This window comes from Pteropus alecto, unplaced genomic scaffold (assembly GCF_000325575.1).
Source record: "Pteropus alecto unplaced genomic scaffold, ASM32557v1 scaffold275, whole genome shotgun sequence".
Classification (NCBI taxonomy): Eukaryota; Metazoa; Chordata; class Mammalia; order Chiroptera; family Pteropodidae; genus Pteropus; species Pteropus alecto.
In genome coordinates, this window is record NW_006436301.1 from 1179580 (window position 1) to 1196127 (window position 16548).

Consider the following 16548-nt stretch of genomic DNA (forward strand, 5'->3'; position numbering starts at 1 on the left):
GACAAAAAATGAGCCATCTGAAATGCTGGGTTTTATTTAAAAAAAAAAAAAAGATTTAGTCAAATATTTACCTCTCCGTAAATATGAAATGTGCAAGTATCTTCATCTAGATCGATAGCAGTGACCCCAGGTACTTTTCTAGCTTGCTGAATATTAGCACCATGAGTACCAATAGCTAGACCCATCAGGTCTTCTCGTACGATAAATTGTTCATGAAACCGTGAGGCAAGCTGCCTTGAACTCTGAAGAGAAATGCACGTCTGATTAATATGCTTTATCAACTATTGAGAAAACTGTATTTAGGTCAGCCATATAAATTATCTTGACCCTGTATATCAGGGGCCTATAAATTAAGTTTCAGTTGGAAACTAACAGGTTTCAGAAAATATCTCCCATAGCATAAGTTGTTTTTAGATTGATGAAGGTCTATGCAATTTGATATATTTTAATAGGAAAGAGCCTGTTGATAATTTTCCAAGGTAACTTTTGAAAAACCTGTTTGCAAGGCTGCCTTAGTTAACCAACGACATCAGCAATGTAGTGATTAAGAAGCAGACCAAATGTTCCCAAATAAAAATCAGCTCACGGGGTCTGACAGACTCAATGTTTTTCAACTAAAAGGAAATTTAAATGCTATCTCTACAGAATTGTATTCACTTTATTTTTATTAAAGGATATCAGTATGTGTGTGTGTGTGTGTGTGTGTGTGTGTGTGTGTATAAATAAATATAAATAAATCATCTTTTTTTTCTGGAAAGTGTCATTTATATAACTTATCACTAGATACTGTGGTCTAGACATCCCTTTGATGTTAAAATGACATCCTCCCACCCCTCCAAGCCGAGGAAAGGAATAATAAAAATCATCGGTACAGTAATTAAACTGAATGATTACAGAATGTCAAAGATTTACAACTTATCTTACATATGCGCCTGCAACCTAAAATGAGACCAGAGTCTGTAAGACCTTGTGATCTGTATCCACAAGTATGATGGATCCTTTCAAATATTCAGTGATGGGTGAACTAAGTTAAACTGACACCCAAAACTTGTGGATAGTCACTCTCTTTAAATAGTGTTATCACAATTTAATATTTAGTTCTAGCATGCCATTAATGAAATCCAAAAATATTAGTGATTCATGTTGAAAAATGGAAATTTCTTATCTGAGTATGTGGAGCTCTTTAATATTAGTAGTGAGTAAAGACAGGCATGCATACTAGTTTCTAGCTATTCAACATACCAGATAATTTGAATGAATGAGTGTAATTACTGTAAACAATTTAAAAGTATAATACTCTTTTTGTAGATTAGAGTAACAAAATGTATCAAATATTCCTAGGACTTTTCAAGAAGCGATGTTTTTTGAGTCCTGATTCATTCACCTGGTTCATTCTTTTCACTGATAATTCACTGATAAATGATAAAGCAAAGGCATGACAACAGATCATTTAAGAATTAGATGTTTGAGAAGAGGCATATGAGTATATTCCCATAATACTCACAGTGAAAGTAAGGAGGCCGTTCTGGCCTAAAAGTTATGAGAGAATCACTAAGGAAACCATAAACTCGTGAACACAGGGACATCAAGAAACAATGAGAATAAAAACCAATTCAACAGACCTCCATGGCCATAAGGAAAACAAAGCAGCAAAAGGAGATAGCGATGTCTCTTCTGCTAAGAGTTCAGCATTCATACATCAAGTTGGAAGGCGGCCAGTTTCACAGGGTTTTACAGCAATACAGCCCTGACTACCTTCTCTCTTGAAATGCAGTTTGGAATTCCTTTTTTTCTTTACTATTTCAATTGCATTGTGTTTTCTCTTGAATGAAATGAATAATGATGAAGAACTCTGGAATCTGATAGTACTATACTTCAGTTGGCACATTAATCTCAAATCCGTTTAGTTTCTATGGTAATGGATGAAGTACTAGATAGTTATCAATGAAAACAAATGTATGGTGATGAAAATTATTGGAGGATTAATAAAAGTAGATAAAATGCACCTTAAGAGACGAAATAGTAAGTTAGGGAAATAGCCTCTGGCAGGAATCTGAAGACAGGAGTTTTAAAGAGTGACAACCAATTAGAATGAAGTTCTATATCCTTTTAAACAGAGATAAACATACATAATGAAAGGAATATGATTAGGTACTTAAATACTCTCTAGTACTTTAATGATAATATGTTATATGGAAGAAGCATTGCCTCATTTTATTAGCAGCTTTGACAAACCTCTAGTAAGAGTGAGTTGACCAGCAGTTCCTTAATTATACATAACTGCTGCTTAATTCTAAGGCCTCAGGCACAAAAACTTTAGCATGATTATGCTTTGTACAACTTAATTTTTTAAAATGTAGAATACGAGGAATTGCTAGGAAACGGTAAATAAAGAATAACTTGTCCATAGTCACGTATTGTTAACAAGCAGTTATAGTTTCTGGACAGCTTGATAAGCAGCACTAGGGAAAGCCACATACCTCTAGCTGCTTACTGGCTTCTTCATTTCTCAGTATCAGGGACAGCTTAGTGCGCAGACTCCGAAAGTGCATGTCAATCAGCATGTGTGCTCGCTTTGAGGTGACTTCATTGATAGACTAAAAGGTATAAATTAACACCATTATTATCAAAGCAAATGCCCCAAATGAAATACACCAAAACAGACAACTCAAGAACACTCACCAAAATGACAAGCTGGTAATTTTCTGGATCGTAAGTTACAGAAAAGGCGCCAACTGCCTTTTTAAAGTCCTTATGTGCCGATTCTTTGGCACACCTAGAAATAAATATCCATTGTGAAGTTAAGATGAATGATTACCAACTACTGGCATAAATATATGCAGAGAGATTTGCACTTAGAATCGTGGATTTATATTAAACTTGATTTATGCAAAACATGCTATACCCATTTAAAAGTTTAGTTCCTTTGCTGTACATCTCTGAAATACTCAGCCCAACAAGCAATTGAAATTATAGAGAAAGGAAAAAAAAAAGTTATGCTCTTAAGGGATTACGGATGGTCTTGGATCACCAAAGGTGACATATGTGGCGGCGGGGGGGTGGGGTGGGGTATGCTCCTCTGTAGGTTTCCCCATTTCAGTGATGTATAAGTCAGTAATTTTCTTGAGTCAACTGTTGAAAGCTTTTGGGGATAGCTACAGGGTACCTGGCTTTGTTTTGTTTCTTTTCTAAAGAAAAACTGCTGACCAATTTAAGGGAGAGAAGGAAATATAAATGAATCAGGAGGTACAAAAATGTACGTGCCTAGGCAATCTCTACAATCAAAAAGGATTCCTATGTATTTTGAATTGTAAGTTAATGTTTATCTAAAGTGCAACATGTCCAAATCAAACATACCACATCTCAATGAAATCTTTAAAAAGGAAGCCTGTATCTAAAAAGTCTTCAAGCATTACCCCTGATCAAGGTCTGCAAGACAGAGATGACCTTTTGAAGCTTCTTTTGTTCTACTTAGTATACTTATCTGAAAATATTGGCTAAAATGGAAGAAACCTCGAGTAAACTTCATGGTCTACAATTTGATTTGTGACTTATGACAAAAACCTGTATTGTTTATTTTAGTTTATTTTAGAAAACAAATGTGTATTAGCTATGTATCTAGCCAAGTAAATTTAAACAAGTGTAGTGTGGGCTTAATTTTATAACTGGAAAAGCTAAATATGTTTTTTCTTCACTACTTTTGCAAACCATTCTCACTGAATTTAAAAACTCATTTCTATTATTTTAAAATTTATGTTCCTTTAAACTGCATATCATCTGTAAGTTCTCGGCATTTCTTGCATACCAACTTACATTTGTCGTAAATCTTCTGGCACGTCCAGTTTGATTTTATGGAAAGTATCTTTTGTGGCAGGTTTGTTGGGATTAACTGACCGTAGACGTTCAATTGTGACGATTTCATTGTAGGTAGCATCACAAGCTGCATATTCTATCACGTAAAACTGAGAAAAATAAACCAAAGTCATCCCTGGTCAAAGTGTTTAAAGTAAGAGCAATAAACTATGCCTATTCAGTTATTTTTAAATTCTCTAGAGGGAAAAAAACTGTATTTGATCAACTATTACTGAAACACATGAACATACTGAACACGTAGAGAAAATCTTTTAATGAAATGTCTTAAGTTAGCTATCACTTTAAAATAGAAATGCAGATTGAAATGTAGTAGCTGGGTTTAGAAAAGAGAAATAAAAAAAAAGTTTAAAAATGCATTTTCTTACCTCACCCTTTATCATCCTCACTTTTGCTAACCACCAACAGCAAGGTTCTTTCTCATTGGCTCTGGAATAAACCTACATAAAAATTACAACAGAACATTTCACGATTAATATCATTCAGAAATCTACAGATTATCAGACATTGAGGAATTTTTCTTAAAATGACCCTAGGTGTCTTTCAAACCCATATGTTGTGTCCTTGAATCAGATTGTACCCTACAGTGAGACACAGAAACATAATTAGAAACTACCTGATTACCCGGGAGAGCCCTGTAAAAAGTGTTTTCCTATTTCTCTCTTCTACTTCAGAAATAAATAGTACTCTGAACATGAATGCTCAAGAAAAGCTGACTGTGCATAAACCTTGGCATACTTTTCTTGGGTACTCGGAGAGCTAAAAAAATGTACCTAACGACACGGAAACAAACTTCTTTTCGTTTTATTCTAATTGGCAAATGACTGAACTACTGCTTGGCTGCGTGGCCATTTAAATGGGTAGTCATTGATCACTCAGCCAACTAAGAATACCACTCCAGCATTATGTCTCCAGAGACTAGGGGGACACATCATTGGTTACTCTCTGGTCCTCTGTCCCCTCTCCACTAAAATGTACAGCTCCACACTGGCAAACCTCTGGACACCACCTTCCTGCTCTCATACACTGTGGATCAGTTCTTCTAAACAATTTCTCTCGAGACCACTTCAAAGTTGACTTACGATGTACAGCATGGAACCTTTTATGAAGACACTAGCAGATCCAGGTTAATAAGAAAATAACACAGGTATACACATATCCCTTTTACAACTGAAATTACTGGTTATATAATACAGTGACTAAATATAACTAGATACCACCTGCCTTTCACACTTGCCCCAATAACTTCCTATTAACTCTGCTATAAGCAGAGAAATAACCTGGTAATTATTATCTACTACAATTAGGCCATCATAGTAACAGGATCTTATTGGTCCCCACCTGTCATGTGACTAATTTGGGAAAAAAGTTCTCATTATCCACATCACGATTATGAGCATTCCTAACACATACAGACCAAAAGACCTGCTGTCCTTCCTCCCTTTTATAACCTAAGTTAACGGTTATACAATACAATAACACAATACAACTTCAATTAATCTACCTTTCCCTCCCACCACCATCAGTCCCTTTAAACTCGCAATAGCCACAGCAATAAGCCTAGTTTTGTACTACTGCTAGGCAATACTGTGAGGTCACCCTAGGATCAGCATCTCATTGGTCCACATGTGTCATGTGACACAATTGAAAATAAAAGTCCCCTTTAAGCATTCAAAAAACTTATTAGGAACATTCATGATACAGACAAACAGACCAAAAGACTTGGTGTTCAGCCGCCTTTTTATAAATCACGTTAACAGTTATCCAATACAGTGACTCAATATGACTTCATTTAACCTACCTTAACAACCTGCCACTGCCAGTCCCTTTCAACTCACTATCACCACAGCAATAAGCTCAGTTATATACTACTGTGAGGTCACCAAAGGATCAGCATCTCATTGGTCCACTCCTGACATGTGACACAACTGAAAATAATAGTCTCCTTTAAACATTCAAGACGTATTAGGAACATTCCTCATACGGACAGCACAAAAAACCTGAGTCGAACCTTCTTTTTATAATCCAAGATAACAGTTATAGAATTCAGTCACTCAATACAACTTCATTTAATGTATCTTAACCACCTACCACTGCCAGTCCCTTTCAACTATGCTCTAGCCACAGCAGTAAGCTCGGCTATTTACTATTGCTAGGAAATACTATGAGGTCACCCTAGGATCAGAATCTCATTGGTCCACACATGTCATGTGACACAACTGAAAATAAAAGTCCCCTTTAAGCATTCAAAACCTATTAGGAACATTCATGATATAGACAGACCAAAAGATTTGGTGTCCTGCCTCCATTTTGTAACCCAACTTAACGGTTACACAATACAGTGACTCAATGCAACCTCATATAACCTACCTTAACCACCTACCAACACCAGTCCCTTTCAATTCTGCCCTAGCCACAGCATTAAGCTCAGTTATGGACTACTGCTAGGCAATATTGTGAGGTCACCCTAGGATCAGCGTCTCATTGGCCCACACATGTCATGTGACACAACTGAAAATAAAAGTCCCCTTTAAGCATTCAAGACCTATTAGAAACATTACTGATACACACCAAAAGACCTGGCGTTCTGCCTCCTTTTTATGAATGAAGTTAGCGGTAACACAATACAGTGACTCAATACAACTTCATTCAACCTACTTTAACCACCTACAACCATCAGTCCCTTTCACCTCTGCCCTAGACACAGCGGTAAGCTCAGTTATGGACTATTGCTAGGCAATACTGTGAGGTCACCCTAGGATTAGCATCTCATTGGTCCACACGTGTCATGTGATACAATTGAAAATAAAAGTCCCCTTTAAGCATTCAAAACCTATTAGGAACATTCATGATATAGAGAGATTAAGATTTGGTGTCTTGCCTCCTTTTTATAACCCAACTTAACGGTTATACAACACACTGACTCAATGCAACTTCATTTAACCTACCTTAACCACCTACAACCATCAGTCCCTTTCACCTCTGCCCTAGACACAGCGGTAAGCTCAGTTATGGACTACTGCTAGGCAATACTGTGAGGTCACCCTAGGATCAGCATCTCATTGGTCCACTCCTGGCTTGTGACACAAATGAAATTAATAGTCCCTTTTAAACATTCAATACTTATTAGGAACATTTCTCATACGAACAGACCAAAAAACCTGAGTGTGGCCTCCTTTATATAACCCAAGTTAACGGTTATATAATACAGTGACTCAATGTAACTACATTTAACCTACTTTAACCACCTACCACCATCAGTCCCTTTCAACTCTGCTCTAGCCACTGCAATAAGCTGTTATTACTACTGCTAATCAATAATGTGAGGTCGCCCTACGATCAGCATCTCATTGGTTCACATACGTCATGTTCAGAATTGAAAATTAAAGTCTGCTTTAAACATTCAAAACCTGTTAGGAACATTCCTCATATGGACAGACCAAAAAACCTGAGTCCAGCCTTCTTTTTATAACCCAAGTTAACGGTTATAGAATTCAGTGACTCAATACAACTTCATTTAACGTACCTTAACCACCTACCACCAACAGTCCCTTTCAATTCTGCTCTAGCCAAAACAGTAAGCTCAGTTATGTACTATTGCTAGGCAATACTGTGAGGTCACCCTAGGATCAGAAGCTCATTCGTCCACTCCTGTCATGTGACACAATTAAAAATAAAAGTCCCTTTATCCATTCAAAAACCTATTAGGAACATTCCTGATACAGACCAAAAGACCTGCCGTCCTGCCTACGTAACCGTTGTACAATATGGTGACTCAATGCAACTTTATTTAACCTACCTTAACCACCTACCACCATCAGTCCCTTTCAATTCTGTCCTAGCCACAGCAGTAAGCTCAGTTATGGACTACTGCTAGGCAATACTGTGAGATCACCCTAGGATCAGCATCTCATTGGTCCACACATGTCATGTGACACAATTGAAAATAAAAGTCCCCTTTAAGCATTCAAAAAATCTATTAGGAACATTCATGATACAGACGGAGCAAAAGACTTGGCGTCCTGCAGGCTTTTTATAAATCAAGTTAACGGTTATACAATACAGTGACTCAATGCAAGTTCATTTAACCTACTTTAACCACCTACCACCGCCAGTGCCTTTCAACTCTGCTCGAGCCACTGCAATAAGCTCCGTTATTACTACTGGTAATCAATACTGTGAGGTCACCCTAGGATCAGCATCTCATTGGTCCACTCACGTCATGTGACGGAATTGAAAATTAAAGTCCCCTTTAAACACTGAAAACCTATTAGGAACATTCCTCATATGGACAGACCGAAAAACCTGAGTCCGACCTTCTTTTTATAAGCCAAGTTAACGGTTATAGAATTCAGTTACTGAATACAACTTCATTTAACGTACCTTAACCACCTACCACCAACAGTCCTTTTCAATTCTACCCTAGACACAGCAGTAAGCTCAGTTATGTACTATTGCTAGGCAATACTGTGAGGTCACCCTAGGATCAGCATCTCATTGGTCCACATGTGTCATGTGACACAACTGAAAATTAAAGTCCCCTTTAAACATTCAAAACCTATTAGGAACATTCCTCATATGGACAGACGAAAAACCTGAGTACGGCCTTCTTTTTATAACCCAAGTTAACGGTTATACAATACAGTGACTCAATACAACTTCATTTAACGCACCTTAAGCACCTACCACCACTAGTCTCTTTCAACTCGCTACAGACACAGCAATAAGCTCAGTTATGGACTACTGCTAGGCAATACTGTGAGGTCACCCTAGGATCAGCATCTCATTTGTCCATACCTATCATGTGACACAATTGAAAATAAAAGTCCCAGTAATCATTCAAGAACCTATAGGAACATTCCTGATACAGACCAAAAGACCTGGTGTCCTGCCTCCTTGTTTAACCCAAGTTAATGGTTATACAATACAGTGTCTCAATACAACATCAATTAACCTACCTTAACCACCTATCACCATCAATCCCTTTCAACTCTAGCCTCCTTTTTATAATCCAAGTTAATGGTTATGCAATACAGGATTAAATGCAACTTCATTTAACCTACTTTCACCACCTACCACCATCAGTCCCTTTCAACTCTGCTCTAGCCACAACAATAAGCTCAGTTATGTACTACTGTTGGGCAATTCCCTGTGAAGCCCCCAGGAAGAGTGTCTCATTGGTCACTACATGAGACAGAGTTGAAAAAGAAAGGCCTGTTTATCCATTCAAAGCCTATTATGAACTTTCCTGATACAAACAGACCAAAAGACTAGGTATCTTGCCTCCCTTTCATAACCTATTTTGATGGTTACACAATACAGAGACTAAATACAGATTTAATCTACCTTCACCTCTTAGCATCCTTAAGCCCATTTGAACTCTGCTCTAGCCAGAGCAATAAGCTCAGTTGTATACTATTGTTAGGTAGGTAATACTGTGAGGTCACCTTAGGACTAGCATCTCATTGGTATATACCTGTCATGTGACTCAACTGAAAAAAAAGTTTCCTTTAACCATTCAAACCCTATTTGAACATTCCTGATACAAAGAGAACAAAAGACACGGTACCTTGCCTCCCTTTTATACTTAAATTTAGTGGTTATACAATAGTGACTCAATATAACTGAATTTAACCTACCTTTTCCTCTTGCCACCATAGATCCCTTTCAACTGTGCTCTAGCCATGGCAATAATCTCAGTTATATATTACTGTTAGGTGATACAGCGAGGTCACCGTAGCATATCATTGGTCACCGCCTCTCATTTGGATCAAATAAAAAAAAAGTCCCCTTTACCCATCCAAACTCTATTATGAACACTCTTGATATAGACACACCAAAAGACCAAGTCCTTGTCTTCAGAAAGCTTACAGTCTCCTGGGAGAATTAGTAGCTGATGGTGCTCAAGGAGAATGTGTTTGTGTTGCCTACTGAGACCCCTCATAAAACCAAACTCAGTTCCTTACACCTTGTAGGTACCTAGTATATTTTTGGTAAATAAATAGTACTTTATTGTTTCTACTTTAAAACTGTAGAGGAAAGAACACAGGCCGGGACATCCAGAGACCTTCCCTAAGCACTCTCTCAAACAGCACTACTGCTCCAAGGTCCCCTCCATCCTCTTACTTTTTTTTCTTCCTAACACTTACACCTGCCATTTTGGCTATCTTCACTAGAATGTAACCTCATCTAAGGCAGCAGCCTCTTTTGTTTCACTTCACCATCTGTACGAAGCACAGAAAATAAGAAATCAAAGACCTAGTACGCTTTACCTTACCTGTACAAATGTCTACTTAGCTGCTTTCCGCATGCCACAAATGTTCATGGAGTTGAAACTACTAACAAGGCATTACAGAGAAAGAAGAGAAGCTTAAAATGAAGTGTATTGAAAGGGAAGGACGGGGAAGCTAGTACACAAAGCATCTACAACATAAAGTCGATTACAAGTGCCTCAAGTCCCCCCAAAGTTTTCAGTGGCTAGAGCAATCACAAACACAATGTTTGTTAATTGCTACATCTCCATAGTAGCCCTTGGTCAAAACCATTAATGGCACATGAGCAAGTGGTTCACCATGAACACATCCTGTGACAAGATGTTTTACTTATACGTGTATATACTAAAACTCACAGATGGCTTTTAAATAATATACCAGGAGGATTTACTGCTATGTAAGGAAATTCTAGGATAATGGTTTAGAAACTTTCTAAAACCAAGTTTCCTAAGCCGAAGATTAAGAAATTGAGGGGAGTGGGAAAAGCAGTCTCACTGGGCAAAGGAAATCAGTGGTGACTTTAAAAAATGTGCCTTAAGTGCTGCTCAGCCAGCCACATTCGGACATCATGCATTATTTCAAAATCGCCATTAAGGAGGATCAGTCAAAAGCACATGTCCATCACAGCTAAAATTCTCAAGGTAGTTTAAACAGTGTTAATGACGGAGTACAAAAGGCATAGGCCAATTAAATGCCCCACTCCTTCAGTGCTTGATAATTTGATGGCACCGGAAACTTACCTCAACTTCGTCACTTTCATTTATATCTTTATTATAGCCTACAGGTGGTGGGAATCTCACATCATGGAACGGAATCTGTCTCTCTGGCTGCCAGCTGCAAATAAGCAAACACTCAATTATTTAACATGCTTTCTGGCTTAATGGAAACAATGACCGCGTTGCCATCAACTTTTGGTTAAGTGTGACCCTCTGTTTTTCTAGTTGAAAGAAGCAAATGCTTTAAAACTATCAGTGTTGCTGAGTGGGGCATAATGGCAAAATAGAGACGTTTCAATGAAGTCTGCATGCAGCACAACAGCCTTGTAGTTCTATCTGGAATATTTCTCTAAACACAACAGATAAATATTACAATTTCCCAAACAAGTCTTTCTGCGAAAAATTTCAACCTCTAAGAGTTCTAAATGTAAAGCCACAACAGCAATTTTCTTTGATGCTTAAATTAAATGTTAGTATCAGTGTTAGTAATATCATCACCAGACTTCCACTTGCAAAGGAATTTTAACCACATTCCAATGACCGCAGAAACTGGTCCTAAATGCCCTCTAATTCCCAAGCAAAATGGGGCAGTCAGCACATCAGCAATTCAGAACTCACTTTTCCCCCTTTAAATTTTAGATCCCACGAGGTGGTCAATTCTTGCCATGGATAGCTGGCTGCTGATCAGTATGACGTACCAGCATGCACTGGCCTGGCGGGGTCTCCTAAACCGCAGAAACCCAATGGAGACAGCCTATAGGAGTTCAGTAAGTTGCCTACGTTTTTTTAAGTTAAAATGATATGGAACAATTTTGAAAACCACCAAACTATTCTTTTATATCCACAATTATGTAAAATATTAAAAGGCAAACTTTGTAAAAACATCGGAGGATTCAACTGCTGGAGCAGTCATTTCTGAGTTTCTTGCTAAAAGGGTTTCTTAGTAAAATCCTACTGAGAAAAGTGTTTTGTTTTGTTTTAAGAATAGTTATTATATAAGGTAGGAGTGTAGGTAATTAGGCAGAATTTGTAGAAATCTAATTAGGGCCTATTTTAGGCTGAATCCTTTCTCTAAATTATTACACATGCTTGAAAACTATAAAACAGAATTGTCTTTACTTCAAAAAAGCCTTTTTATATTTATAGAAAAATAGTGATTTTTAACATGTTACAAATTCACTGCTAAATTTGATTTGTAAAGAAAATAATACATAAAATAATTTTATTGGTTCCAAAGAAGGATTTTAAGTTTTAAGTGTACCAAGAAAAAAATTCAAATTCTTTAAGAAATATGGAAGGTCAAAACAAAGCATCTAAAATAATTTGGTATTATAGTAATAGGAGTTTCTTTATGACTGAAAGAAAGGGTAAATACAGTCTGAAGTTTTATAGATTACTTTTTTTAAAAAACAGAAAATCAAAAAGGAAACACAAGAAAAGGCAAAGAGACTACTTTAGTGGGAACCCAGCAAATCCTGGTAATGTGCTCAAACCCAGTGGTGAATCTTGAACATACTCCATGAACACAAGGGAAAACAGTTGATCTGTTTCGAATTCCAGGGATGGCAGGCAGCTTGAAGAGAACCTTCTATACAGCTGTGATACATGAGATAATTAGGATGCCCAAAGATATAATGATTTTAAGTTTACTGGAGAAGTGATTTGATAAATCGGTGTGTAAACTAGACACATTCTTAAATGTGGAGGAAATGACTGTTTGCTTAATACTCTAGATTAAGGACTACAGCAGAAGAAAGTAAGAGTGGCAAATAAAGATAACTCTGCTTTTATGGGAAACAGTGTTTACTTAGTAATGGGAGCAAGCAGTGAAGAGAATAATTATAAGAAAAAAATTACTCTCCAAGTTATCAAAGATTCCTCCGTTAGCGGTGTTATGCTGTTGTCTAGTATATAACCACGGATACCAGAAACAGCGAAGAGGCAGATTCTGGAACTTGTGGCTCTTTGTATTCAGAGAAAGACATTCTATCATTTCAACTATAATTTGGACTGAGATTATTAGTGTAGAGCTGAGAATAGGGTCGGATACTCTAAATCCTTTTATCTCTATCCCTCTAAACGTGTTTCAGACATCTGAGAACACTACTTTGTCCTGCTGGCAGCTAAAAGAATCTGCGAATAGTCTAATTACAATATGTCTGGGTCAGATACTATGTTTTAACAGATTTATTGAGATATAATTCATATAACATATAATCCATCCAGTTAAGTGAATTTAATAGTTTTAAGTATATTCACAGATATGTGCAATGTGCAACCATTACCAGTCAATTTTAGAAAGTTTTCATCACCTCAAAAAGAAATCCTATACTCTTTAGCTATGGCTCCCTAACCACCCCAGACCTAAGCAACCACTAATCTATTTCTTCTCTCTAAATATCTGTAATCTTTTTTTGATATACTATTAATTCTCTTGCTATATAAAAGCCAAAACATTAGTCTACGACCATGCCACCCTGAACAAGCCCAATTCCGTCTGATCTCGGAAGCTAAGCAGGGTAGGGCCTGGTTAATACTGGGATGGGAGACCACCTAGGAAGACCAGGTGCTGTAGGCATAAAAAATAAAAAAATAAGGGATTGTAAGCTGACGAAGTCCTTGCAATCTGTGAGGTCAACTAAGGGTTGCCTCGCCTTAAAAAAAAAAAAAGCCAAAACACTAGAACTGTTGACCATTCTTCAGAGTTCAGTAAAATCCTAAGATCAAGACCACATCTATACTTTGGCTAAGGAGTTTATATGTACTTTAGAATCTTGAATGGCTATTCTAATAAACAGCCTTTATTAGCATTCGAAAAATTTAGTCGAAAGACTCATCTCCCCCAAGAAAGTGTTAGCATCTATATTATTGATGACTTTGTACAGCTGATGTTCCTAGGCCTGTATTATTTACTCACCTAGTAGAAGAAAGCTGAAAAGATCACTTACCACTATTATTGACTATAAATATATGAAACAGATAAAAAACAAATTAATGGGTGAACACAATTATTTCCAATAAAATATACTAGAAAACTAAAACTACTGATTTTAGATTTGTTACAAAACTCACATTTTTACCAATACTTATGATTCTATTCATTTTCATCTTTTAACTATTACAAATATTCCTATTCAAAATCTCAGTTACTAACACATTAGAATCTGGTTTCTTTCTTTACATTCAAGGAAACTGATATGTCAGGATCAAGATTATACAAAAGGTATCTCTGAGGTCATTAGCAGGAACAATCTTTCCACTGGTTTAATACTGAGTTGTTCAGGAACTTCCTGGTAGGTAACATGAAGATCCGTTCCTGAAAAACACTCAAACTAGACTTGAATTTTTTTTTTAAATGAGGAGTAAAAAGAATAGTTAGCATAAAATAGTAAAGAATCCAAACACTAAAATTATATCAAGACACTTACTTGTTTTCAAATGCAACTGTTATTGAATCTTCATGAACGTCCTTTACAAATGCCTGTGAAAATAAAGTTAAATTAACTTCTAAGCTTAAAGAGCATTTGTTTTTAAATTTTACAGATACCAAACATTTTATATTTGAGAAGAAAATGGAACTTTGAAAGTGTGTAATTCTGTGAGAATCACATCTATCTTTAGCCACCTACTATGTGCTAGGCCCTAGGAATATTGATTAGTTAAAACAAAACAAGAAAAAACTGCTCTAGAGTTCAGCATCTAAAATAGGAGAGGAGGAGGGGGAAGACGAGAGAGGGGTGGAAACAAGTAAATTGAAAATTACAATGCAGGTGGTGAGTGCAAAGCTGGAGGTACACTTTAGGCTAGAATTACTGGCTTGTTCTAGAGCTGTATGTCAGCCAGTATAGATCTGTTAGAACCTATCTTTTTCTCCTCAATAAAATTTTAGGAATATAAAACAGTAAATGACTAAACATAATCACAAATATACATATATATATATACACGTACATTAAAATTTTCTTTAAAAACAATATGCTGCTAATACCAGTAAAAAGTCCAATTATGAGAGTTTAATTAAATTCCCAATCTCAAAGGCACTTGGAGGAAAAAAGTTAATATAAAGTACAGAGGTTTAAATCTTTTAAATCTGATGACGCAATTATTAGTAATCTGCAGAAAAACATAACAAAAGTAATAGCTAATTACCAAGAATTCTTTAATCAGCATGCTGTCCATAATTCCATAAAATTAAGTTTTTAACAGGTGCAAGAAAGGAGGTTTTGCTTTTGTTTTGACAATTAGAGGAGTATGATAAAGTATCAAGAAACCCAAGGGGCTTTATATCTTACTTTATTTTAAAATGGCTTGAGATATTTAAGCGGCTTATTCAAATTTGTTCTGTACATGTTTCTCTCTACCTGCAAGGATTATGGCCAAACTCCTTTTCTGGCTGTAAAAGGCCCACCATGATCTGGTCCCACTGCTCATCTCTTCAAAGCTTCATCTTTCATATCCTTGAAGGTTGTAATCTGACAGTGCTAAACTACTTGGGCCTCTCTTCATAAATGCTATTCCTGCTTGCCTATCGTCTCTCCCCTCTTTTCACCTAGCTATCTCCTATTGGTCTTTTAGGCTTCATTTCAGACGTCATCTCCTATGACAAAACCCAGGAGACTAGGTTAAATTCTGTCCTCTGCATTCCTATGCTTGTCAGTAGTATAAACGTGCTTCACTCTATTATTATTGTCCATTTTCCCACTAAATGTAAACTTCCTGAAGGTGGAGATAAGCCTTATTTTATTATACTGTTGGACTTCAGAGTGCCTAGGAAGGCAGATGAATGATTGCTAAGTGGATCCCTGCCTAAGGGCTTCCTATCCTAGCCTAGGGGGAAAGGTATGTGTGCTGGAGAGGGTGGCATGTTGATCAAGGAAGACAGACAGGAAGGTGAGGTTCTTATCAAACTTTAAAGACTGAGGAAGAACTAGCCCAACAAAAGGGAGGGGAGGATCTGGACACAAGCTAAGCCTAAAGAGCAGCAGGAACAAAGGCTTAGACCTAGAGAAGAAGGAGTATAGTAGAAATAAATCCATTGTAGATAAGGAAGCCAAGACAATTCAGTGGAAAAAGAAGTGTTTTCAACAAATGGTGCTGGGACAGCTGATTATCCATGTGCAAAAGAATAAGTGTTGACCCTTACCTCATATCCTATACAGAAATCAACTAAAAAATGCATCGCAGATCTAAATGTTAAGAGCCAGAACTATGTAACCCTGAGAAGAAAACACAGTAAATCTTGAAGATTTAGGATATTAAGAAGATAATTAGTTTGGATTAATACTATTCTTTATTTAACTTTTGTATCTTCACTAACTGGCACAATTTCTGGTATAGAGCAGGTGTCCAAAAATCTGTTAAACGATTCAATGCAAATATCTTGGTAAATATGTCTTCAAAGGCCCAAAGTTAAAGAATTTTTAAAAAGCTGAAATTTCCCCAAATGCCAAATATTAATCAGCTGCTCCTAAGAAAAACAACGGTAGGTGAGGCAGGTCCCTGGAAAACATTTATATTGAAGCTTCATAAGCAGATACACCAAACCTTTACAGCTATGCTTAAAAGAATAAAACCAAAGCTATGCTAAAGGAAGTTTACTTGTAAAACCAAGGTGGACTATGATGGAATCCAAGTGTTCTGCTATACCCGAGATGGCTAAATTATTATTTTAAGTGAAGCATGTGTACATA

At 36.7% G+C, this 16548-nt stretch overlaps 1 protein-coding gene and 1 pseudogene across 16 annotated transcripts in view; one reads left to right on the forward strand and one right to left on the reverse strand.

Annotated features, from left to right (window-relative positions):
- The window catches only part of FMR1 (fragile X mental retardation 1), a 39775-nt gene that overhangs the window by 16894 nt on the left and 6333 nt on the right, over positions 1-16548 (reverse strand). For all 16 annotated transcript variants that reach the window (XM_015590558.2, XM_015590556.2, XM_015590559.2 and 13 more), the window contains exons 2-8: positions 14287-14339; positions 10883-10976; positions 4239-4310; positions 3814-3962; positions 2683-2776; positions 2481-2597; positions 72-242 (exon numbers count right to left, since the gene is read on the reverse strand). In XM_015590558.2, the coding sequence (XP_015446044.1) occupies positions 72-242; positions 2481-2597; positions 2683-2776; positions 3814-3962; positions 4239-4310; positions 10883-10976; positions 14287-14339 (750 nt within the window). The remainder of the gene's footprint in view (positions 1-71; positions 243-2480; positions 2598-2682; positions 2777-3813; positions 3963-4238; positions 4311-10882; positions 10977-14286; positions 14340-16548) is intronic.
- LOC112481059 lies at positions 13318-13436 on the forward strand (annotated as a pseudogene).